The sequence below is a fragment of the Mastacembelus armatus genome, chromosome 11 (assembly GCF_900324485.2).
Source record: "Mastacembelus armatus chromosome 11, fMasArm1.2, whole genome shotgun sequence".
NCBI classification, from domain to species: domain Eukaryota; kingdom Metazoa; phylum Chordata; class Actinopteri; order Synbranchiformes; family Mastacembelidae; genus Mastacembelus; species Mastacembelus armatus.
This window is the reverse complement of record NC_046643.1, coordinates 19,251,000-19,274,610: the sequence shown is the minus strand read 5'-3', so window position 1 is coordinate 19,274,610 and position 23,611 is coordinate 19,251,000. Positions and strand designations below refer to the sequence as shown.

At 42.5% G+C, this 23,611-nt stretch overlaps 1 protein-coding gene across 2 annotated transcripts in view; it reads left to right on the top strand.

Moving 5' to 3' along the window:
- col11a2 (collagen, type XI, alpha 2) overlaps positions 1-23,611 on the top strand; it is a 38,690-nt gene that overhangs the window by 11,371 nt on the left and 3,708 nt on the right. Inside the window, exons 2-57 of one of the 2 annotated variants that reach the window (XM_026299718.1) lie at positions 215-376; positions 1,747-1,957; positions 2,114-2,276; positions 2,514-2,636; positions 6,384-7,370; positions 8,571-8,690; positions 10,141-10,356; positions 11,342-11,395; positions 11,628-11,669; positions 11,827-11,889; positions 12,070-12,144; positions 12,395-12,481; positions 12,645-12,701; positions 12,850-12,903; positions 13,044-13,097; positions 13,354-13,407; positions 13,792-13,845; positions 13,964-14,017; positions 14,129-14,173; positions 14,415-14,468; positions 15,027-15,071; positions 15,278-15,331; positions 15,531-15,575; positions 15,999-16,052; positions 16,154-16,198; positions 16,313-16,366; positions 16,512-16,556; positions 16,733-16,786; positions 16,920-17,027; positions 17,350-17,403; positions 17,536-17,589; positions 17,717-17,761; positions 18,105-18,158; positions 18,356-18,400; positions 18,513-18,566; positions 18,762-18,815; positions 19,140-19,193; positions 19,309-19,506; positions 19,645-19,698; positions 19,959-20,066; positions 20,164-20,271; positions 20,436-20,489; positions 20,602-20,655; positions 20,879-20,986; positions 21,078-21,131; positions 21,238-21,291; positions 21,414-21,467; positions 21,591-21,644; positions 21,732-21,839; positions 22,039-22,092; positions 22,207-22,260; positions 22,345-22,398; positions 22,720-22,773; positions 22,901-23,008; positions 23,140-23,193; positions 23,348-23,509. In XM_026299718.1, coding sequence (XP_026155503.1) covers positions 215-376; positions 1,747-1,957; positions 2,114-2,276; positions 2,514-2,636; positions 6,384-7,370; positions 8,571-8,690; positions 10,141-10,356; positions 11,342-11,395; positions 11,628-11,669; positions 11,827-11,889; positions 12,070-12,144; positions 12,395-12,481; positions 12,645-12,701; positions 12,850-12,903; positions 13,044-13,097; positions 13,354-13,407; positions 13,792-13,845; positions 13,964-14,017; positions 14,129-14,173; positions 14,415-14,468; positions 15,027-15,071; positions 15,278-15,331; positions 15,531-15,575; positions 15,999-16,052; positions 16,154-16,198; positions 16,313-16,366; positions 16,512-16,556; positions 16,733-16,786; positions 16,920-17,027; positions 17,350-17,403; positions 17,536-17,589; positions 17,717-17,761; positions 18,105-18,158; positions 18,356-18,400; positions 18,513-18,566; positions 18,762-18,815; positions 19,140-19,193; positions 19,309-19,506; positions 19,645-19,698; positions 19,959-20,066; positions 20,164-20,271; positions 20,436-20,489; positions 20,602-20,655; positions 20,879-20,986; positions 21,078-21,131; positions 21,238-21,291; positions 21,414-21,467; positions 21,591-21,644; positions 21,732-21,839; positions 22,039-22,092; positions 22,207-22,260; positions 22,345-22,398; positions 22,720-22,773; positions 22,901-23,008; positions 23,140-23,193; positions 23,348-23,509 — 5,195 coding nt within the window. The remainder of the gene's footprint in view (positions 1-214; positions 377-1,746; positions 1,958-2,113; positions 2,277-2,513; positions 2,637-6,383; positions 7,371-8,570; positions 8,691-10,140; positions 10,357-11,341; positions 11,396-11,627; positions 11,670-11,826; positions 11,890-12,069; positions 12,145-12,394; positions 12,482-12,644; positions 12,702-12,849; positions 12,904-13,043; positions 13,098-13,353; positions 13,408-13,791; positions 13,846-13,963; positions 14,018-14,128; positions 14,174-14,414; positions 14,469-15,026; positions 15,072-15,277; positions 15,332-15,530; positions 15,576-15,998; positions 16,053-16,153; positions 16,199-16,312; positions 16,367-16,511; positions 16,557-16,732; positions 16,787-16,919; positions 17,028-17,349; positions 17,404-17,535; positions 17,590-17,716; positions 17,762-18,104; positions 18,159-18,355; positions 18,401-18,512; positions 18,567-18,761; positions 18,816-19,139; positions 19,194-19,308; positions 19,507-19,644; positions 19,699-19,958; positions 20,067-20,163; positions 20,272-20,435; positions 20,490-20,601; positions 20,656-20,878; positions 20,987-21,077; positions 21,132-21,237; positions 21,292-21,413; positions 21,468-21,590; positions 21,645-21,731; positions 21,840-22,038; positions 22,093-22,206; positions 22,261-22,344; positions 22,399-22,719; positions 22,774-22,900; positions 23,009-23,139; positions 23,194-23,347; positions 23,510-23,611) is intronic. The other variant, XM_026299719.1, reaches the window with a different exon arrangement.

Here is a 23,611-nt window from a genome sequence, read left to right as displayed (position 1 = left end):
AGAGTTGGGTTTTAAAATGAAAGCGTCTGAAAAGCTGTTGGAGGAAATGCCAAACATATTTAAGTCTGCTGTAATTTATTTAATAAACTGTCTTGTTGACTTGTTTACAGTAGTAAAGGACTGAACCTTTGTGTCACATCATTGCATGTATTCTAATGAAGTTGTTATTAATAAATTTAATCTCACAGTAAATGTTTCTCTCTCTCTCCGTCAGACCCAGTGGATGTGTTGCGGGCTCTGCAGGTTCCCTCTCTCCCTGAGGGTGTGAAGAAAGTCCCTGGTTTCTGTGCATCCCGTCGCTCCAGCAGCCCCGATCAGGCCTACCGCATCAACAAGAAGGCCCAGATCTCAGCCCCCACCAAGCAGCTCTTCCCAGGTAGGATCCAACTGGACCAGACATCCGGCTGTTTTTGAGAAACTGCTGTGTAAATTTTACATTATGATGCTGTTTGATCTCTCTTGATGGAAAAAACAATAGAAAAGTTCTTTAAGTTTCTATAATTGTTCGTGCATGTGTCAGATATTTATTTTATTGGTTAATGTAAACGAGCAGCAAGCAGCTGGATCAAACCAGACACCTCAAACATAAAGTAGATCCTGCCAACAGATCTCAGTCAGAATGCAGTGGTATCTCAGTGCTGGAAACTGCTGCTGCTTTCTCCCCTGATAATAAGATGCACTGATCTATGGATTTCACTTCCAGTGTGAGGCAAATGCTCAGTGATGAAAAAACATGCAACAGTAGTGTCCTGATGTATTAGTGAATGCAACAATCTTTTATATTCAGGGACCTTCCTTATGCAGTTTAAGGTAAATTGCCATAACAGTTATCAAACATGTTTATTGCTGTGCTGCTGCAAAAATAGCCAAGATTAGGCAAAGTAATTCTTCATGAACGATTTTTAGAGCATTTAATTGTTTTTCCTGCAATAGCAAAAAAAGCAACCACTCTGTGCACTTTATCATGGGCTTAATATTTAATATTTAACATTAATTCCTGAGTGCAGAAAGCTGTAATTATCATTGCAGGCTGCTATTTGTGTTTGGATGCATTTTAATTGAGCTCTCTGGAGTTAAGTGAGGCTGTTGTGTCCTACTCAAGATTGCCCAGGGATATAAAGTGTAATTATGTGTTGCGGCTGAGTGAGACTGTTTAGGAGAGCTATGACAAATGAGCAGTAGACACCCTGGAGTGAGGAGAGAAACGAGAAAGTAGCACTTATGTGGTTGGGAATAAATCCTCAAAAGTCAAAGCTGATTTTCTTCAACTCATTTTCTGAGGTTCAGGCCTCGTTCTCTGGCTGTGCCCACCTGTTATTATGTGTCCTCATCATCTGTACCAGCTTCACATGGGGCTATATTCTGCTATTCCATACGCCTGACACAAATCTCTTACTTCAATTACTTTAAATTCGTAACTAGTGTGATTTTCACATTTTGTTTTTCATCTCTCACCCTACACTACGTCTGCATTCTTGTTTTTCTCTCCTCCTTCACCATTTGTTCATCTCTCCTGCTCGAAACATGTTTCTCTTGCCTGCATTTTCTTTCACCTTTACCTCCCTGCCCTCATTTATTTATTATTTATTATATATTATATATAGTCAGTGTACACACCTTCCTCCTGTGACCATACACACCTTTTCTCTTTCTAAAATACCCACACACACCAGTCCAGCAGCTGTCCATGATTATGATCTAACCTTTCTTCCATGATCTCTCCTACTTCCCTTCCCTCACCCATAGGCCGTTTCCCAGAGAACTTCTCCATCATGGCTCTGGTTAAGGCCCAGGCTGGTCTCCAGGCTTTCCTCCTCTCCATCTACAGCGAGCAGGGCATCCAGCAGCTGGGCATAGAACTGGGCCGCTCACCTGTTTTTCTGTATGAGGACCAGAACGGCAAGCCAGCCCCTGAGGACTACCCACTGTTCAGAGGCGTCAACCTGGCTGATGGCAAGTCAGTAACCAGCAACTGAGATTACACGATCAGGTCATGTGTGTTTGGTGGTTGGGAGTAGTGTGTGTGTGTGTGAGTTGGTGTGATGTCTTTTTTATTAGACCTGCTGTCACATTAGACATTTATTTGCCTCTGGCTCCTCCTCCTTGTCTCTAGGTGGCATCGCATCGCTTTCTCTGTTTCCAAGAAAAATGTGACACTGCTGCTGGACTGCAAGAAGACGATGACCAGTTCTCTGCCCCGTGGCAACAATGCAGAGATCGACACCAATGGCATCACGGTGTTTGGAGCCCGCTTGCTGGATGAGGAGGTTTTCCAGGTCAGGATTTGATCAGTATAACCAGAAAACTATGGACCATCTGCAGCAGCAAAATGCAAAAGGAAAATCATATATTAGTTGATGCTTTGGTTTGCAAAATTACATTTTTTGGTCAGTTAAAGCAGATGGAAGCATTAATCATAAAAGGTAACATTAATCGCAGTAATACTTTGACTCAGCCACCTAAGATGAAGCAGCTGTGCAGGTTTTGTTGATCTGTTTTTATTCTGTCCACAGGGAGACATCCAGCAGCTGCTGGTCGCCTCCAACCCCCAGGCTGCCTATGACTTCTGTGAACACTACAGCCCAGACTGTGACTCCCCTCTGCCCAAGACCCAGGCTCAGGACCCCAACACATACGTGAGTAACACCACCACAACCTGAGACCCAGTCCTCCACACGTCACATTTTAACCTGTAATTATCCTGAATACCTTCCCACACAGTACAATAACTAGACTTTATATTTCACACCTCTGTCTCTTATAAAGGTCACACTAAGTGAATGCACAGGACTACAGTTACATCAGTTTTATAGCAGATAACCTCAGATATAATCCACATAAAATTACAGGCTCATCTGTGTCTCCAATAAAAACAGACCCAGTCATGGACTTTGCTTTTCTTTTCTCTGGCAGTTTTTAAAATAAAATAGTCTCTTTTCATGTCATTGTTTTTTTTTACTTTAACTACATTTAAAAATTTACAACTTCAAAGAAAAGATATGAAGGAGAAATATTAGGAATTTAGGAAAAACCAATCACAGTTCTAAAAATGAAAATACCAAAGTTTTTCTTCTCTTGATGGTTATCTATATTCTGTAGCAAATGAGACTGGAGGTCATGGTCGTCATTTTAATAAGATATCTGAGTCAGTTTAGTCAGTCAGGGAACCTTCTAACTGAAAAATACTCTTTACATGTACAGAACCTCTCATTTAGTGAATTGTCACTTGAGCCCAGTGAAAGAAAAGTCCTCAGGTTCAGTCTGGGTCATCTGATAAAAGTCATCAAAGTGCTGCTCTGCCTTTCTGTCTTTCTGGCACATCTTCGTCATCAGCAACAGTTTGTATCCATCCACTTTCCTCCTCAGCTCCTCTGTCTGTGTGTCCCTGAGGTAAAGCACAGGTGCTAAACATCACCTTCATTTCCTGCACATTGAATTAGAGAAACATAAGCTTGAATTGTTAAATCAGTGGATTAGTTGTCACTTTATTCTGATGTACTGCATTACAACACAGAGAAATATGGGAAAGAGGATGATACAAGCCAACATCTGTGTCTGTCTCTAATTATTTCCCATGGATTGAAAGAAAGAAAGAACTTCTGAATGCAGATTAGTTTCCTGTTAAACCGAGGCCTAGGAGGATTTGGCATGAAGATGGCTTAAGGTGGAGTCTCTTTTCTTACTGAGACTGGTTATGCACATTACTTTTCAAGCACATTGTGACTTTTGGGCTCTTGAAACATCCAGACATTTGGGAGCTGACAGTTCCCTGACACCATTTTCATCTGCATTCATCCATCCAAAGTACACACTTATAAGCTTGCATGTCGGATCTTAAGTCAGATTTATAATCAGTCACTTTACAGACTCTTTGCAGCCCAAACCCTGATGATGCTGTTGAGATGACTACCTCCCCATGAATATAAATCATCATGGTTTTATTCAGTGGCTTCACCCATTGCTTTCTTGTTATTCCGGCTTCTCATCCATCTGATTCTGTGTATGTCCATTTTAATATCAGCATCTTTTAACCAGCAGTACAGATTCCTCCTGATGATGGGAAAATAAAAGCTTTGCATTTTGTTATTGTCTCTTTTTCTGTGTCTTTTATTTTTCCTTGACTTGCTGCTTCACCCACATTCATGCTTTTTCTTCTTTATCTTCATTTATTCCTCTGTGGTCTCTGAAACTCCTTGTCACCCCCCGTTGGAAGCCTGTGCTCTTCATGCGTTTATCTCCTTTCATTCATCTTGCTTTCGTGGACCGTCCTCCCCCTGCCGACTCATCCTTTCAATCTTTCAAGCCTTTCATTCGCTCCATCTCTCTCAGTACTTTGATGAGGAGCAGGATGACCATGAATACCCCTATTATCATGAGGACACAACACGCGTTCCCTCCTACTCTGTGCCCCCCTCTCCCCAGTCTGGGGCCCCCAGTCAGCAGGTAAAGAGGGAGAACATGATTGGGGTTTGTGAAAGGGAAGAAGGAGAATGAGAGAGAGAGAGAGGTGTTAAATAACAGAAATACAGCTTCAGTTTTAACTGACATGGTCCCTAAAATATTTGTTTCTGGATCTACGTGTTTGGTTCCAGCTCTCCATATGCCTCTCAACCCTCATCACTCCATGCCTCCCTAGTTTTATTTACACATTTTCTTCAATCATTTCCACTGCCTCCATCACACAGGATTACCTTTGCTGCTTTGGAATTTCTTTCCTGTTGTCATGTCCATGTTGTTATATATATATAAATATAAATATATAAGTGCTCAGATGTGGTCCAAGTGGGGGCACTGGGGTGGTGTAGGTGTAGCTGTGTTGTTAATACACCCACACACATTTTGTCTCACATTCTCCTCCACTCATTCCCACGAATAGTCATTTGATTTTCATATATCTCTTCCAGTTCCACCCTGAACCAAACCAAAAACAAGTGAAAAAAATTTGAAAACCTGAGTAACAAAAATTTCACTCAGTAAATGATGAACTGTGCATGGAAAAAGCTGAAAACAGTCAAATATGTATGTTATCATGAGAGAAACACACAAAAAAATGTCTTTCTATATATATCTGCTCTTGGTCAAATAGTTTTGTCTCAACATAACTATAGGACATTTAAAGATGTCTTGTGATTGATTGTTTAATTACCTGACACTTAATCCATGTTTGTTTATGACAAGTCTTGTCCATTTGCTATATTAAAACCTACAGGTAGATTTGCAATGCTGTTTGACCAGTGCATGCATCTGTATTGTCTTGTTACCTGCATGATTTCTTTAGTGTCTTGGAGGATCAGAGCATGCACTTCCTGTCAACATGGGAATATCAGTGCACATGTTTTTTTGCTGGTAAATTCATTCATGGTTGTACATCTGACCTTTGTACAGCATATATGACATACACCATGAGGTGTACCACTGTCTGTCTCCTTTAAGCCTGTTTGTCTTCTGGATTGCTCATATGAGGAGTTTATATTCATGTCGATGGCCTGTTTACTCTTCACACTATATTTATATTTTTTGGGTGACAGTTTTGTTTTGTTTACAATTTTAATTTGCACGAGTTTTCATTGTAGCAGCATGAGTAGTAAAGTAGTAAGGATTTATCATGTACAACAGTTTTCAGTTAGTTTTTTATACAACTAACATGCATGTGCATGGCAGCCTGACATCCATCCTCCTTTGTCTGCCCAGCTGAACTACAGCAACCTTCTCTGTCTTACAGCTGGACGGCTCTGTGCACTATAAGCTGTGTGTGTGTGTGTGTGTGTGTGTGTGTGTGTGTGTGTGTGTGTGCGTGCGTGCGTGCGTGCGTGCGTGCGTGCGTGCGTGCGTGCGTGCGTGCGTGCGTGCACAGTAAGTCAGTGCATCAGTTAACTGTACAGTATGTTGTGTGTGTGTGTGTGTGTGTGTGTGTGTGTGTGTGTGTGTGTGTTCAGCACCAGCTTTACCTGACCGGTCAGTGCCTCTGCCAAACCACAGGCTCCAGTTCTTATTAGCACAACGATGCTGCTTTGTTATTGACTATTGGGTCTGGCATTACTGGAGAGATCAGCAACAACCTGTCAATCACTCAGGCCAAACACGTCAATTTTCAGATGCTGTGTATTTATGTATTGGTACCTTTTCGGTTGCATTATTGTTTACTGACTTAAAAACTTGTATTAATCCTCTGCTGTATCCAGTAATGCCTGTACAGTCTCAGTAAATCATCCAAGCCTTAGCCATCTTTATGTCATTGTTTCTCTCTTTCTGTCCACCCCTTGTGCTTTTCACCCCCCTCCCAACCCCATGTGTCTTTGTCGTCCTCTTCTCTGTCTCCTTGTCTGCCAATATGCACTTTTACATGCTAAACAACATCTAAAAACAATAACCGTGGGTATTAGAAGAAGGAGCTCAGTGGAAAAGCAGTTCCCACTAAACCCAGCCCTGTCAAAGCCAAACCCACTCCAGCTAAGTCGGCCAAGACTGGATCATACAAAGTTGTAGTCAAGCCGCCTATGCCCACCAAAGCTCCCAAGGCCTCCAAAGGAAAGCCCACTGCAGTAAAGAGCTTCTTGTCTAAGATCAAACCGACAGCAGCAGCTAAAGCTAAGCCCACGGCTGCTCCAGCTAAGAACGGCAATGGTAAACCAGCTAAGCCTACAGCTCAGCCCAAGGTGAATGGGAATGGAAATGGAAATGGGGCTGAGAAGAAAGTCAATGGTAATGGAAATGGAAAATCCTCAGCAGAAAAAAAAGCCAGTGGAAATGGAAAAACCACTGTTGTGGCTAAGGCTAATGGAAACAGCAAAACCTCAGCAGAGAAGAAAACAAATGGAAATACTGTCGAGATTAAGGAAGTTAAAGTCAAAGTTAATGGCAAAGCTGAGAATAAAGTCAATGGGGAGGCAAAGGCTAATGGCAAAGTTACCACTGTGGTAGAAAAGAAATCCATCAGTAATGGTGCTGCAAGTCAGGCAAAAATTGAAACCACTACAAAAACAAAGACTGAGAAAGTTGTTAAAGTACAAAAGACTGTGGTCAATGCAGATAAATCGGCTAAAGCACCTAAACCCACCAAAGTGACAAAGGCCATGGCCACCAAAGCTCCAACAGTAAAAACTCAAGGGAAGGCAGAGGTCAAAGAGGTCACCAAAGTTAAAACTGTAAAAGTCACCAAGTCACCAGCTGAGGCTGGGACAGTTTACGTCTCCAAGAACAGAGCTCCGACGACCCCGCCTCTCCGGCCCACTCCGTTCAGACCTCCGAAATCCAAGCCCGTACTGGACATTAATGTCAAATCCCAGCACAGACCTCTCCCGCCCTTTGGCACAACTGCGCTGAGTGGAACTACAGTCCCAGGGAAGAAAAATATCAACGGGTATCAACAGGTACAACAAGTGGGCTCATGTTTGGGTCAAACCTCCAGAGTCATATGTCCCATCTGGCCCATCTGGTTGTCGGCACTTTCCGCCATCCAGGCTCTGCAGCAAAATAGTTGTGAGACTTCGTATTCTGATGTAAAGCCTTGATGGTGGACAAGCTGGTGTCCAGAATGGACGTTGGTTCATACGAAGCTGGTCTCCTTCTTCTCTGTCTGTATATCATATGATCTTCATGATCATCCCAACTTCTCCATATGATATGAAGCAGCGGTGCACACTGAAGCATGGCTGATTGTACAGTTTCATTGTTCTTTACTTCACTTCATGCTTGTGCCCTCGAGCTGCTCACACTGGATCTCAGAAGCTGAACTCCGTCTCTTTTTCTGGGAGACCTTTAGCGTGTCAGTGAGCTGAATGAGCATGGACCTGCTATGGCACAGAAACTAAACCTGAGAAAACCTGAACACTGCCACACTCTGCACACAAGCTACACAACAGCCTGTCACTCTGCCGTTACCTGTTTCGTCTGAAGGATCCTGTGTTTTCTCTCTGACACCTGTCGCCCTGTGTCTGGTCATAGTTTGTGTCGAATATGAAAACAGCAGCTTCACAGAAAGTTAAAAGCAAACCTGAAGTGTGGTCTCACTGTGAGGTCTGCTCTGAAGCTGTGATGTTTCAGGCTAGACACACAGTGAGAGGGTAATTCATGTGTTCAGAGCATGGGTTGCCTGTTTATATGAACAGTATTATGTTCTGTGAGGCTGTTAACTGGGTTTGTCTCTGTTTTCTGGTCTCGGGTGAAACTAGACATCCAAAGCATGAAGTCATGATGTTTTAAGGGATGGATAGAGGCTCTCAGAAATCTACCAATGAGAGCAGACTTCACCCTTTCATGAAACTTGGCTTTGTGAGCTTTAAAAGGCAAAATGGTTCAACAATGCAAAGAAAAGAAATCTCAGCAGTGTAGTCTCAGACTCCCTAAATCTTGCACCTGGCAAAATTTATAGTCACAGAGACTCTGAAACTGCTTGAAACTTCTTTTCTAAAATGGATCTCGACAGCTTTAAAAACGTGAGGACCATTTTATGACGTGTTCCATTTTCTTCTTTTAACTCATCATTACCTACAAGCAGACTTTGAACTAACCATGCTCTTCCAATCAAATCTGCTTACCTCCTCCCTGCTCCTGTCCACCCGACCACTCAGGACGTAGACACTGAATATGCCGAGGCTGGCCACACCCCTACAGAGACTGATTATTTCTATGAGGAGACGGTCCCACTGCCAGAGGGTGAGGTGGTTGGACAAGAAGAGATCCCTGTGCAGGTAAAAGGAGAAATCCACATTGATCAGTGACACAAACCAAAGTGATCAAACAGTCCAAGACCAGAGAATAGAGAGGGAACATACATGTCAAGTAAATGCTAAAGCCCCAGACAGATTTGCACAGTGAATATATATTCCAGATGTTAACAATAACAAATAAGAATAAATAATCAGCTGAATACAAGAGGTCGCTACAGGGAGAGGACGGTGTGAGACCTGTGTGGTGGTGAGCCCAGTCTTCGTAGTTAGAGCTCCATGTCTCTGCACTTTTCTAACCACACATCACTGTTTTGTCGGCACTGATGCCACGTGATGAGACTCTGTCAGAAGAGGATGCACCACGTTCATCTGTTTATATTGTCAGACATTTTTATGTGGTTCCACTTTTCTCTAACAGCAAGATTTCCTGTTTTGTTCTCATCTCAAGACCCTCTGTTGATCAGGTTTGGGTCTTGACATAAGAACAAAGATCTTGTGAAAAGGGGGATTCACATGGGAATATCTGACATCAGATTTACCCCGAGCCAACAAAGACAGATGAATATAGTGCATTCTGGTCTGAGAGAAAATCTAACAGAACCAGAGAATAGAGCACTGTCACTCACTTTACAGCCCATAACTGTGAGAATGAGCTTCTCACAGTTATGATCTGTTTCTCAAGGTTCAGATATTTTGGCAATAATCCTTATTGTCATCGTGACCATTTTATGTATATATGATGACTTCATTTGGTTTTCTGCTACTGTGTTGGAGAAAAACTGTTCTATACGGCACATTTTAGGAACAAATATACTCTGTTGTTGCTTTTTAAATAAATAAATAACAGTACAGTATATTGCCACTGGATTTATATTTGTTTTCCAACCCTTATGGTAAGTAAAATAGAATATAACCTAGTTCTTGCTTTGCATAGAGAGTAGCAGCAGCTTGTTTTCATGAAGTGTTTCATATCAGATCAGTGTGTTTAGTGACTGTGGAAACACATTTTATATCCCAGTGTCTTTAAAACTAACTTTTACAGTGGTAACTCAGGTCATCACACACAAGCTGATGATGATACGTCTTTATGGAAACAAATACTATTATAAATGGAATAATAGATAATTAACACAGTATTTGAGGCTGCAGGAGAAACCTGCTAATCCATAATTCACCTGACAAAAATTAGGCTGAAGTTACAGAGAAGTTGCACATCTGTTTTTTTTGTTTTCTGTCCCTGTGTCACTTTTTATTTGCAAAGGTAAGACTCACTTCTTTCTATATATGCCTCTCTCACCCCATTTTTCATTCTGAATTTCTCTTTCTTTTATTTAATGTTTCCCCATTATACATTTATCTACCTCCTCCTTGCACTGTTCCCTCTTCCTCCTGCACCTTTATTTCCTTTGCTTGATTTACACTTTCACCCCACTCCATCTGTCCCATTGTGGCTCTGATAAACCCAACCCAGCCCCAGGTGGAGCCGACGCTGGGGGGAGAGGAGGTAGATGGCACCAAGGCAGGCGGTGTGGGCGAGGAGGCCTTCACTGAGGAGTATGTGACAGGGGACGTGGGCCTTAAGGAATACGACTATTCCTACAGGGACTACAATGAGCCGTTACCAGAGACCGGAGAGATTGAAGGCAACATGGGCCCTGCCCTGTCTGCTGTGACAGACGAGGGAGGCGTAAGTTATTTTGCTTCAGAGACAAAAACTAAATCGATTTCAACCCGAGCTGAACCCTGGTCTTTGTCAAATTGTGTTCAGTGTCCTCTGAAATGATCTGGTTGAGGTTGCCTTATGAAACACACTCATTCTTATTGATCTTCCTGTCCATGGTGGCTCATTTTCAACATGAGACATGGAAACATCTTGAAACACTGGGATAGTCTGTAGACATAGTCACCTTGACTTTAACACAAGGGTGGACTTCAGATACACCTAAACATTAGAACATATCAGGACCTGTTAGTTACCTGATCAGTCTAAAGCTTTTTTCTAAGTCTTAAAACCTTAAAACTTCAGACTTTGACCCAAAGTATGATGTAAGTAAATCCAAAATATCCACCATGCACATAACATCTCCATACAGATTCAGTTTCATACCAGTCAAGCTCAATCAGTCACAGAAACATGGATTTGAATGCATTTCAAATACCAAGACCTGGTCCTCACTTCGAGGTTGAAATGGGTTTAGTTCTCTACGGTGTAATGTGAGTAACTCTGGAACAACAGCTCTTATCATGGTTGAAGCTATTTGGGATCCTAATACACATGAACAATAACTTCAACGATCACATTCACTGCATAAAGAGGCATTTCGAGCGCAGCCACCAACTGATGGCTGCACCTTTAGTTCTGAATGCCATCTTACTGCAAAGCTCAGATGATTCTCTGTGTCTGTGCGTCTGGACCAACAGTTTGGAGAACCATTAAATCAGGTTTTCACTTTATCACAGTGACATAATTAAGTTTGACTTAAGGTGGCAAACTAATGTGGGCGTGTTTATGTCAGTGTGTATTTTCCAGCCAAAACACTATTGTTCATCTTATGTATTCTGTGTGTGTATTTTTTCTTTTCAATGTGTGTGTGTGTGCGTGTGTGTGGGAGTGTGTGTGTGCCTCTGTACTGACTGCACTGTGTTGTTTGTTACATGTATGTTTTCCTCAGGCCACCATCAGAGGCCAGAAAGGAGAGAAGGGAGAGTCAGCAGTCCTGGAGCCTGTGAGTTACTAACAGTCTTTAAGCAGTTTTACCTGGACAGGTGTGTTTGACCTGTAGAAGACATCTGTTCATCCTGTCCTGTTTCCTGTTTCACATTCATTTGAGTTTATGTTTAAAATGCACCTTTTAAAGAGCCTTACCTGTTCTCTACCTATAGCTGTAATCACTAGTATTCTTTTAAAGTGCACAGACTTTTTGTTCCTTATTTTTAACTTCATGTTGACGTTTGCAGGGTATGCTGATTGAAGGACCTCCAGGACCTGAAGGACCTTCTGTAAGTAAACAATATTTATTTATTACCATAGTTTTATTTACCTTTTACCATTAGATTCATTTGCTCTGCTATGTTAGAACCTTCATTCTGTGAGCTATGAATGATTCATGGTAGTTGGTAATCAGAATACCTGGGGTCTCTTCCCCCATCTCTTCAGGGTCTTCCTGGCCCAGCTGGCCCTTCTGGACCTCCTGGCTCTGTCGGTGACCCTGGTGAGAGGGTGAGTGTTTGACTTTATCTGAAGGAACGCAGGTTTGTAGAGACATTAGTGCTGAATCTGTGCACAGACCACTGTGACACATGATCCCTCATTGCAGACGCACTTTGAGAAAGAAGCAAATTTTATTTCCACTCTTTCCTTGAACCTGGCAGCTCACCGCTCCCTCTCTCCATAATGCAGGGCCCTCCTGGTAGACCTGGTCTGCCTGGAGCTGATGGAGTCCCTGGACCTCCTGGAACCTCACTCATGCTGCCTGTGAGTCACCTTTCACCTTTGGTCCTTTTGGGCGAATATTTTGTGGATTCCTTCATTGTGTTATATTGATGAATAATCTTTGTACAGTTCTCATTTTCTAATGTGATGATGAGTTTTTATTATATTGTTAAAGCTTCACTCCCAGTGAATATGAGTCTCTTCAGTAGAGCTACAGCCTGTTAACCTGCCGTCATAGCTGTTGTTCATTTGTGCTATTTTAAATGTGTCCTGTTGATTTTTGTTTCTGCAGTTCCGCTTTGGTCAGAGTGGAGGAGATAAGGGTCCGGTTGTTTCTGCTCAGGAAGCTCAGGCAGCTGCCATCTTGTCTCAAGCCAGGGTCAGTCGTGTTTTTGTCTGGTTTGCTTTAAGGCTCATGTCAGTGGATGTTTATCATAATGTATAATGAGTATGAAGAGAGTTCTTTTCTTACTACACTGCACCATATTAGAAGCAGCCATGTGCCTCCATCATCTTTGACTTTGAGGTGTTGTTGTCTCTAGATGGCTCTGAAAGGACCCCCTGGACCAATGGGATACACTGGACGCCCTGGACCACTTGTATGTTTCACAGTCTGGTTGATTTTAAAATAATAGGACAGACATTTTTGTTTGGTGTCATTTAAAAAAAAAAAAAGCTTTTATTTTTCTTGTCATCATTAAATGATCCTTTTAGAGATGATGGTGATGATGACTCTGTCTGTTTCAGGGAGGTTCTGGAAGTCCTGGTCTGAAGGGAGAGAGCGGAGACCCTGGTCCTCAGGTACAAACCTTCCATCAAAGTCATTTAAAGCTTTTATATTTTAAATAATATGATTAACTGGCCCGTACATAGAACCAGATTATGTTGTAAGTGAGCTCAGATCTATAAGATCATAGTGTGATCACAGCACATGTTTTCAGGGCCCCAGAGGAGTCCAGGGTTTGATGGGTCCTCCAGGCAAACCAGGGCGAAGAGTAAGTATAGACTTTTTTAATACGTTTATTGTGTGTTGTACTCTTTGTTAACCTAAAGTCCACAGGTTTTATTGTTGTTTTTACAAGACGTGGGGGGTTTCTATTAGTTAAATAAATTCTGTAATAAGTCCTGACCTCCAAAAGTCTCCAGATGGGGGTTCGTCATCCCAGACACTTTCCCCTGAGTATTTAAAACTGTGTATTTAATGTTACAACTGTTTCTTATTAAAACCTGTTGTTCCTCTGCTGCTCACAGGGCCGAGCTGGAGCTGACGGTGCCAGGGGAATGCCAGGAGAGTCTGGCACTAAGGTAAACCTCACTGCTGTCACTTTATAATGGACAACCTCAGAGTCAATGGTATTAGTATCTGATTTTGTTTTCTAGATGACCTTATCTCATGGCTGGCATTTTGAAAAGAACACAGAATATGGAAATTGATTAATGACGATATTGGAATGATTTTAGCACCAGGAGTAAATAGGTTTTCTTGTTACCTGTTAAGCTACATTAGTTTGAGGTAACCAGCTTTTATTTGGTTTTGGTTTTGGCGGGACAATAACGTCCACTCAAGCATCACACATTTTATCATGCACATCAAAATTTCAAACTCAGTGTGACTTCACCAGCTGCACTTATGACGGATTACTCTACAGTGTAGTAATAACAGCTGACACAACTGTGTTTCTGTCTCAGGGTGACCGAGGTTTTGATGGTTTACCTGGTTTACCTGGGGACAAAGGACACAGGGTGAGTCCACAGCAAAACACACACACATTCCTCTCACAGTGCAGAGTATGGCTGACATACCTGGATATCAGTTTGAAAACAGAGCTAAAGAGCTTTCTGATTCCTCGTTCCTCCGCAGGGTGATCCAGGGCCCATGGGACCCCTGGGGCCTCAAGGAGAGGACGGAGAGAGGGTATGATGACATGAGAGATGGACCTGAAGACATTTTCACCAACAATTGTCACTGTGTCACTTGTTATGTTCATAATCAGCATCTTTTCTGTCTTTGACTTTGTGTTTCTAGGGAGATGATGGAGAAGTTGGACCCAGGGGTCTCCCAGGTGAACCAGTGAGTGTTTCCATGACAACCCAGTCGATTTTAAATCTCTCCCTGTTACCTATTTCACTTCTGTGTCTGTCATAACCTCCACCTGTTGTTTCTGAGCACATCAGTAACACCTGAAGGGTTCACTGTATTTACTGAGAGGCTGTTTACTAACAGACCTCAGCCTGTGTGTGTGTTTCTTCCAGTCTGTCCGGGGGCATGTGTGTCTATTTATATGTCCTTTTGTGTTTGTGTGTGTTTTTAGGGACCTCGTGGTTTGCTCGGACCCAAAGGTCCTCCTGGAATCCCTGGACCTCCTGTGAGTAAAAACAAGCAAACCCAGATTATTTCAGCAGCATTGTTTATTTATTGTGACCACAGAACAACCACAGCACCTCCTGAACCAGCCACAGTGTGCAGATATAAAGACAAGGAGCTCCAGTAAACTAAAAATGAACATATAATGTTCCTGCACTCACCTCAGAACAAGGCCAGAACACCCAGTATCACCACGGATTTAGACCGCCTAAGTCCCACTATCCATCTGACATTTATTAATAATATTTTTATTTAAAGTGAAGCGGTAGAGCTCAACTGATTTACCATACAATGTTTTTTATACAATATTTTTTTAGAGAAGGATCAAAACTGAAGCAGGAGAACCAGAAACATTGTCCTTTACTGTCAAAGCATAGGACCTACATTACCCACAATGCAACTCACTGCCAGTACTTTGATTGGAGAGTCAGGTGTGCTTTATTAGTAGCAGCTGCATTGCAGCCAAGTTGCAGAGGCCACATTTACTCAACACCTGTATCAGACATTTATGTGTGAAATCAGTGAAGTTCTGTTTTTTCTATTCATTCTCTTTTTTCAGGGTGTACGAGGAAATGACGGGTCCCAAGGTCCCAAAGGAAACTTGGTCAGTATCTCTACTGTTATCTACCATGTTGTTATATAACCATGTGTTTCTGAAACAGAAGATAATTAATATTAATATTATTTGTGTTTCCTGTTACAGTAACATGAAGTAACTTTTAGGTCTGATCGACTCCTGCTATTTATCCTTCATGCTGTCCTACTATTTGCTTTGTGTCTGTCATCAATTCTTCTGTTTCTGTCTCTCAGGGCCCCCAAGGGGAACCAGGACCTCCAGGTCAGCAGGGAACCCCAGGAACTCAGGTGAGACAGAGGACGACTGAACAATATCCAATACATGTGACAGTAACATCATTAATTGTATTTTAAACAGCAGAAGTGTGCAACACATGCACACAAAAACAAAAGGAACCAGTAATGTTGAGGGTCTACGTCCAGTCAACACAATGAGCAGAGGTTCAATGTGTTTTTTGCTTATTTATTTCTTTGTTTCTATTTCCAGGGAATACCAGGACCACAGGGACCTCTTGGACCCCCAGGAGAGAAAGTAAGAAACATAAAATATATGAGGTTTCTTCAAAGTATCACATGATACAAGTAAGAGTTGTAGAAAACACAAGCACATGAACATTGATTAGACTTAAATGGTACAAACAAAACTTTATTCTCACTCAGTAAATCAGCCATGTGGCTCATCCATGTGTTGTTAGTACTAATCAGCTACACACATTTTTAGCAGGAGTTATTTTCTTCTGGTACTTTATGGGAGTCACCACACAGGTTCAGGAGTAACACCACCCCCCTGTGGACTGGAGTAGAGCCTACAGGGCACTGGGTCTATATTGTGATCTGCTTTATGGACCAGGCCTAAATTACATGTAGATTTTAACTGGATATGAGCAACTTGAAATAAAGTTGCATTGGATCCACTGATTTATTTCACTTAGAACTGTCTTGTCTTCTTTTCCAGGGTCCCACAGGGAAACCAGGTCTGCCAGGAATGCCTGGAGCTGACGGCCCTCCTGTACGTTTGTCTCTCTTTATGTCGTTACAGCTGAATTAAGTTAAATTCATTAATGTTGGATATCATTTCTGAAACTCAAGCTTTCTATCTGCTTTTCTCAGGGTCACCCAGGAAAAGAAGGGCCTGCTGGCACCAAAGGAAACCAGGTGGGTGTCAGTCGTAACCCTATCACAGCAGATCTAAGAAACTCAGTTCACCAGTTGTTGTCTCATAACAGGAGATTGATTGTGTTGCAAAAATATTTCTTTAATCTTCTCCAGGGTCCCAATGGTCCACAGGGAGCCATCGGCTATCCTGGTCCTCGTGGCATCAAGGTCAGTACAGTTCATCTTTAGAATTCAGGTTTTTTATTGTGAGGCCGTTTTGCACAGTTTAAATGATTTATTCTTGTATAGCATGTACATTAAATTGGACCAAAGTAACACTGTGTGTATTAACTTTATAATGTTGTGATTACAGGGAGCTCAAGGAATCCGTGGACTGAAAGGCCACAAGGGTGAGAAGGTAAAGTGACTTATAGTTAAAATATTTTAGAAATACACATCACACACTCAAGAAACACTGTCCCATAAATGACAACTGCTCATAAACTATGAAAATAGTTCAGATGTTCAGGATTTTGTCCTAAATGCTAAAACACGTTTGACATATTGTCTGTTTGCATCTGTCATGTTTTTCAGGGAGAAGATGGTTTCCCTGGAATTAAAGGAGATTTTGGTCCTAAGGGAGAGAGGGTAAGATGGACTGATGGAGATGTTGATTGGTTGATGATGAATGAAGAGCTGGACTGGAATCATTAACTTATAGCTCATAATCATTTTATAGCTTTACTGTATTTTCTGAGTTATTACTGTCTCCTGTTGGCAGGGTGAGATTGGAGTGTCAGGTCCCAGAGGAGAGGACGGTCCAGAGGGGCCAAAGGGTCGTGTCGGACCCCCGGGTGAGCTCGGACCAATTGGACTAGTTGGAGAGAAGGTAAGACCTGTTTAATCACAACAGGAATTTAAATGATGGCTTTCAATCACTTGAATTGGGGAAATAATATTATTAGCAGTATGACTCATTGTTAGTACAAATTTCAGGACTTTACTCTCTAAACACTGAAATTTCTAATAATTTTACAAAGATATTTCTCCATTTTAATGACAACACTTTACAACCTATGGGGAAAGTCTGGGTGCTGCCCTCTTGTGTTCGTTTGTTGTGATTGTCACACGATAACAGCTGATTCTCATTTACCATGCACATGTTGTGATTGATCAAGTTGATGATTAACAAGTTCCTCCCATGATTCCAGGGTAAAATCGGTGTACCGGGACTTCCTGGATATCCTGGAAGACAAGGACCCAAAGTAAGAGAAACTCACAGCATCTTTCATCCACACTGACTCAATTATTCACCCATGTTAGTTTTCACACTGGCTATCAGTGTCCTGTATCAGGAGAAACAGTCCTGATGTTGAGATGCTGATTTGTTTTTTTAGGGATCCCTTGGATTCCCAGGATTCCCTGGCTCAAATGGTGAGAAAGGAACAAAGGTAAGTCAGACTGATCAGCTCCTTATGGCTCTCAATAAATAATTCAATGATTGACAGCAGTGTTCACATGATTTTATCTGTTCTAATGTAGGGTTTACTCTCACTGAATCATAATTGTGTTTTTCAGGGTCTCACAGGCAAAGCAGGGCCCAGAGGACAACGAGGACCAACGGTACCATTTCACATTAATTCATTCTCACTGTGAAAAGGCTTTTCTGTCCAGAGAGGCTGATGGTCTATGGTCTTATTTTATTTATCAGCCTCACTGCTGTATGGGGTGGTCAGAAATGTGCTTTTTTTTTTTTAATGAACACACCCACAGGGTGGTGGTGATGTAACAGGGTGTTAGAGTACACCTGTACATCACTGCAGTAAGGTGAGATGTAACACCACTGAGGTTCAGGAACAACAGGAGGCCTTAGGTTAGAGGTTAGAGCACTGATTAGATGTTTATATAATCACATGTATGTAGCATCACTTTTGCATTGACTGATGATGGTTGTTCACTAATTCAGGGCCCCAGGGGGCAGAGGGGACCGAGGGGCACAACTGGGAAAGGAGGACCAAAGGTTTGTCTACTGAGGAACTCATGACTGTCATTATGATGATTTATTTGTTATTGTTGATTTGTTTTCTTTGAATTGTTTTTCAAATGTTTGTCTTAAAACAACATGAAGCAATATTGGAGTTAAAGATGTTAAAGAACAATAGTTTATGGTTCCAAACCTTTGCTGAGCTTTGTTGTGTTTTGGTTGTTGTGCATCAGGGAACCTCAGGAAGCGACGGCCCTCCTGGTCCTCCTGGAGAGAGGGTGAGTGCTGGGTTTTCATTAAACCTTGTGGGGACCCCTGTATCAGAGCTGCATTTGAATCTGTGCTTTGGTTTATTATATTTTATCACATCATATGTTGTTGTCTCATCAGGGATTGCCTGGACCTCAGGGAGCCAGCGGTTTCCCCGGACCAAAGGGACCCCCTGTAAGAAACAGTTTTCATACCAGTTTTTCTAAACTGATTGTAGGTGATGAATCGATTCAGGGAAATATTACTTGGCTGTTCAAATGATAGATGTAGGACAGTGTTCGTAGAGGCTTTTGTGTTTGGGCTTGATCTTGCCTCTTGAATGTAGGGGATTTATTTATTTATTGATACCTGATTGATTTATCTTTACAGGGGCCACCAGGAAAGGATGGGCTGCCTGGACACCCTGGACAAAGGGGAGAAGTTGTAAGTTTGATGCTTGTTCATCCAAAGCTTAGTTTATTTTTAGGACTGAATAAATGAAGGAGCAGTGATGTTGACCTGCACTCCTGAACTGAGGATCTATATTTCAGTATTTTTTCCTTCTCCAGCTGTTTCCTAACAAAATATTCACAGTGTACGTCATCACGTGCTGTAGACTGGGTCATTGTTTTCTGTCACTCACGGAAGGAAAGAAGAGACTGAGCTGTTCTGATGAGACTGAGCTTTAAGCCTTTATGATGCAGCTCAACAACAGGGTCAAGGTTCAGTCTTTGTGGTTTTTATCTTAACTCAGTTTCTCTCCTCCAGGGTTTCCAAGGTAAAGTGGGTCCACCTGGGCCTCCTGGAGTTGTTGGACCTCAGGTCAGTTTCTTAATCCTAAATATTAATCATAAAAATGAATATCATATCAGTTTTCATAACAGCACAACTTCTTTCTTTTCTGTCCATCCACACTGATCCATCTCCATCCTCACAGGGCCCATCAGGAGAGACCGGCCCCATGGGCGAGCGAGGCCACCCCGGACCCCCTGGTCCACCTGGAGAGCAGGGACTTCCTGGTCCCTCAGGGAAGGAGGGAGCCAAGGGAGACCCTGGACCCCCTGGAGGCCCTGGTAAAGATGGACCCCCAGGCCTGAGAGGCTTCCCCGGAGAGAGAGGACTGCCTGGAACTCCTGTGAGTTTGACTAAGAGAAATACTAGAGAAATCAATCAGCCATGCTATTATATATTGATTGCTTTATTAGCAATAAATAGATTGATGATATTAAAGTGTCCAGCAGAAATGAAGTGGAGTTCTTGTCTTTCCTTCCAGGGAGGTGGAGGACTGAAGGGAAGTGAAGGACCACCTGGACCTCCTGGACCTGCTGTATGTTTCAAACCACATGAAAAGTTCATTTTCATAACAGCTGACTTCCAACTAATGGAATACAAATAATCATATAATAATGTCTAACTACCCCCCTCAGATAATGTACTAGGAATTTATAGATATTATACAGTTTTTGAGTATTTTATTATGGGATGGCATGAAGTACTTAAGCCTGATAATAGTACTTCTTAGCCCATCTACTATAAACGTTCACTTTATGCTGTAATTGTTACTGCATTTATCATGTCATTTTCTAGGGGTCTCCTGGTGAGAGGGGACCAGCTGGCACTGCTGGACCTGTTGGACCTCCTGGCAGACCAGGCCCTCAGGGGCCTCCTGGACCTGCAGGAGAGAAAGGAGTTCCTGTGAGTCTTCTCGAAATGTTTGTCCAACATGTAGTCGTACATTTATCTCCACCCAAACCTGAACTCCAAACTTCTTTATTCCTCTTCTCCCACAAAGGGTGAGAAAGGCCCCATTGGCCCAGCAGGTCGTGATGGAGTGCAGGGTCCTGTGGGTCTGCCTGGCCCTGCTGGACCCCCTGGAATCCCTGGAGAGGACGGCGACAAGGCCAGTAACTCTGAGTAACAGTTTTTATACCAACATGTCCTTCTAAAAAAACTTTAGTTACATTAATCACTGCATTACTGAGTTATGGAGTTAAGTTGATCTTATCAGAAGTGATGATCATCAGTTTCTCTTCTTTGTTGTAACGGGACATTTCTTTGCTACAGGGGGAGGTTGGAGAGCATGGTCAGAAGGGCGCCAAGGGAGCAAAAGGAGAACATGTGAGTGAAGTGGACTTAAGGATTTATTTCTGTTTGGAAATAAATGAATTGACTAATGATGTTGTTTGTCTTTCACGTCACTGTTGTTCATTGTTTGCCTGTTTGTTGATAGGGTCCTCCTGGTCCACCTGGGCCCATGGGTCCTGTCGGTCAGCCTGGCCCTGCTGTAAGTAAAGTCTTTACCTTTTGAAGAAAAAAACACAGTTTTCAGTTTTTTGTTGGTTTTTTAGTTGTACTTTTTCCAGACTGTGTAAACCTGCAGTTTGATCCTTTAATGATCCTGCTCAACCTACAAACTCTATTGCTTCTATATCTATTTCTACCAAGACTGTTTTCAGCTGACCTGTTGTTACATCCAGGTCTTTATTTCTGGTTCTCTTCTGTTTCAGGGTGCTGATGGAGAGGTTGGACCAAGGGGCCAGCAGGGGCCTTTTGGAGCCAAAGGCGATGAAGGAACCAGAGGATTCCCAGGGGCCCCAGGACCCATCGGCCTGCAGGTAAAAGCACAAGACTTCATTTAAATCTTTAAATGAAACTTGTACAGAACATTTAACTAGCTGATGCTGAGTGTTTGACTTTTTCATTCAGGGGCTGCCAGGACCACCAGGAGAGAAGGGAGAGACTGGAGATGTTGGCCCTATGGTGAGTTTCAGAAAAACATCATTACAAAATTATTGTATTGGTTAATTCTTTCATCACAATAAAATCATAAATTATGATAAAAACATGAACCTCTTTATGTTTCCAGGGTCCACCAGGCCCTCCAGGACCCCGTGGCCCAGCCGGACCCAACGGTGCTGATGTGTGTATTTACATGTCTTATTTTAAACTTTCAACAGGAGTCACACTATAAAGAACTGTTGCAGAATTAACCATTTTAATGTAAATTAATCAGTGTGTTTATCTGAACCTTCTTTTCTTTAGGGTCCTCAAGGTCCTCCTGGAGGTGTGGGAAATCCTGGTCCGATTGGAGAGAAGGTGCAGAGATGAACAAAAATTAAAGCAATATTTCTGCATGAGTTTATGGTTTCTAAAGAAATAAAACCTAAATGAATTTAACTTTGTCCTGATAACTAACACAAATGGTGTTTTAACACACAGGGAGAGCCTGGTGAGGCCGGACCACCTGGAATTGTTGGAGAGCCTGGAAAGAAGGTTTGTGTTTGAGATGTGATGAGAGGGTGCCTTCACTGACTAGACCTGACTGTGGGTTAACACAGTTTTCCGTGCTTCTGTCGGTAGGGACCTCGTGGAGAGCATGGAGAGAAGGGAGAGGCCGGACAACCTGGAACTGCTGGATCTGCTGGACCACGAGGACGACCTGGAGACGATGGACCCAAAGGAAACCCGGTGCGACTCCTTCAATAAAACAAACACACACACAATGACTGGGCCACACAGGTCAATGACTTTAAACTCTAGTGCTGAGAAAAATAAATGATTCTCTCTCAAAATTTTTATTTTTTCTAATTTTGACTGTTAGAAATTCAGATGACATTTTGATTTCTGCCATTTATTCCTGGGGTTTTGCTTTTGCCTTTAACTTCAGGGTCCTGTCGGTTTCCCTGGTGATCCTGGTCCCACTGGTGAGGTTGGACCCAGAGTGAGTATATTTTATGGAAGAATCCACATTTAAAGGTCATATGAATAAGATTATCTGTTAGACTGTAAACATTAAAGCACAGAAACCACGAACTCTGGTCTGCTTTTCCTTCAGGGTCAAGATGGCGCCAAGGGAGAGAGAGGAGAGGACGGAGAACAAGGAGAATCTGTGAGTCTGAAGAAGCAACAACACAGATACATGAAGTCTTATAAGAACGTCTGTCTCCTAAATCTTCCCCATGTCCTTTTGCAGGGCTCCCCTGGACCTCCTGGTGAGAACGGACCTCCTGGCCCCCCAGGAAAGAGGGTAAGGTCTTCTTCCTTGTTTTATAGACACCTGGTTCTGCCAAACAGCACAGTGGCCATGATGATGACATTTTTCTATCATGCGTCTATTCTGCCATATATAGATGATCTGACCGTAGAGGTCTCAGCCTTGAGTCAGTGTATGGCCTGGGTAGAAACAAAGAAGAAGAAATATTTGACTCTTTAGTGGCGTCATGCAGCAGGTTTCTAATGAGAAGTGCAGTCAGTGAGGCTGTTAATGTGGATTTGCTCCAATAAAATGAATTTAGAGAGAAACTTATATTTTGGATTTAAATGCTCTGTCATTTGTTTTATTTGTCAGGGTCCTGCTGGAACAAGAGGCCCAGAGGGACGTCAGGGAGAGAAGGGAACTAAGGTGAGTCCAAAGCTTTTAGTGCATTAAAGTCTAAAGTTTATTTCTTCTCATCTCACTTTTGTTTTGTTTATTTAATGAAGAAAAGCATTTTAAAATATTTAAAGTTTCTTATCATTGTTATTTGCAGGGAGACCCAGGTGCTGTTGGCCCCCCAGGAAAGACTGGCCCTGTTGGCCCCCAGGGTTCACCAGGAAAACCAGGGACAGAAGGTCTCAGGGGACTCCCAGGACCAGTGGTCAGTGAAGATTTTCAGTTATCTTTATTTTTCTAAATGCAGCAGCTAAACACTATAATAGTCAGACTGTGTACAACATTTACTGTGCTGTATGCTCATCGTCTTAAATTAAATTTGTTTCTATGTTTCAGGGTGAGCAAGGATCTCCAGGAGCTGCTGGACAGAAAGGACCATCTGGACCAATTGTACGACGACAGTAACTTTTATCTCCATTTATACGTCTGCTCTGCACTTTGACGTGGAGTACAGTTGTTAAAATAAGTTTACTTCTCCTTCAGTCCTCCACATTTCCTGTTCTTGTTTTCCAACTGTCCCCGTCTCTCTCCTCTTCTTCTACAGGGACCTCCTGGTCTGCCTGGTCTACGTGGGGACCCTGGTGCCAAGGGAGAGAAGGGACACTCAGGTCTTCTCGGTCTCATTGGACCCCCAGGAGAGCAGGGAGAGAAGGGAGACCGAGGTTTACCTGGTCCTCAGGGATCTTCTGGACCCAAAGGAGAGCCTGTAAGTCTGACCCCTATCACATGTGTTTGAGATGCAGCAACTCAGACCATTTTATTCACATTTAATCTGACAATAATCATGAAAACTATTCTCATGTTAGAC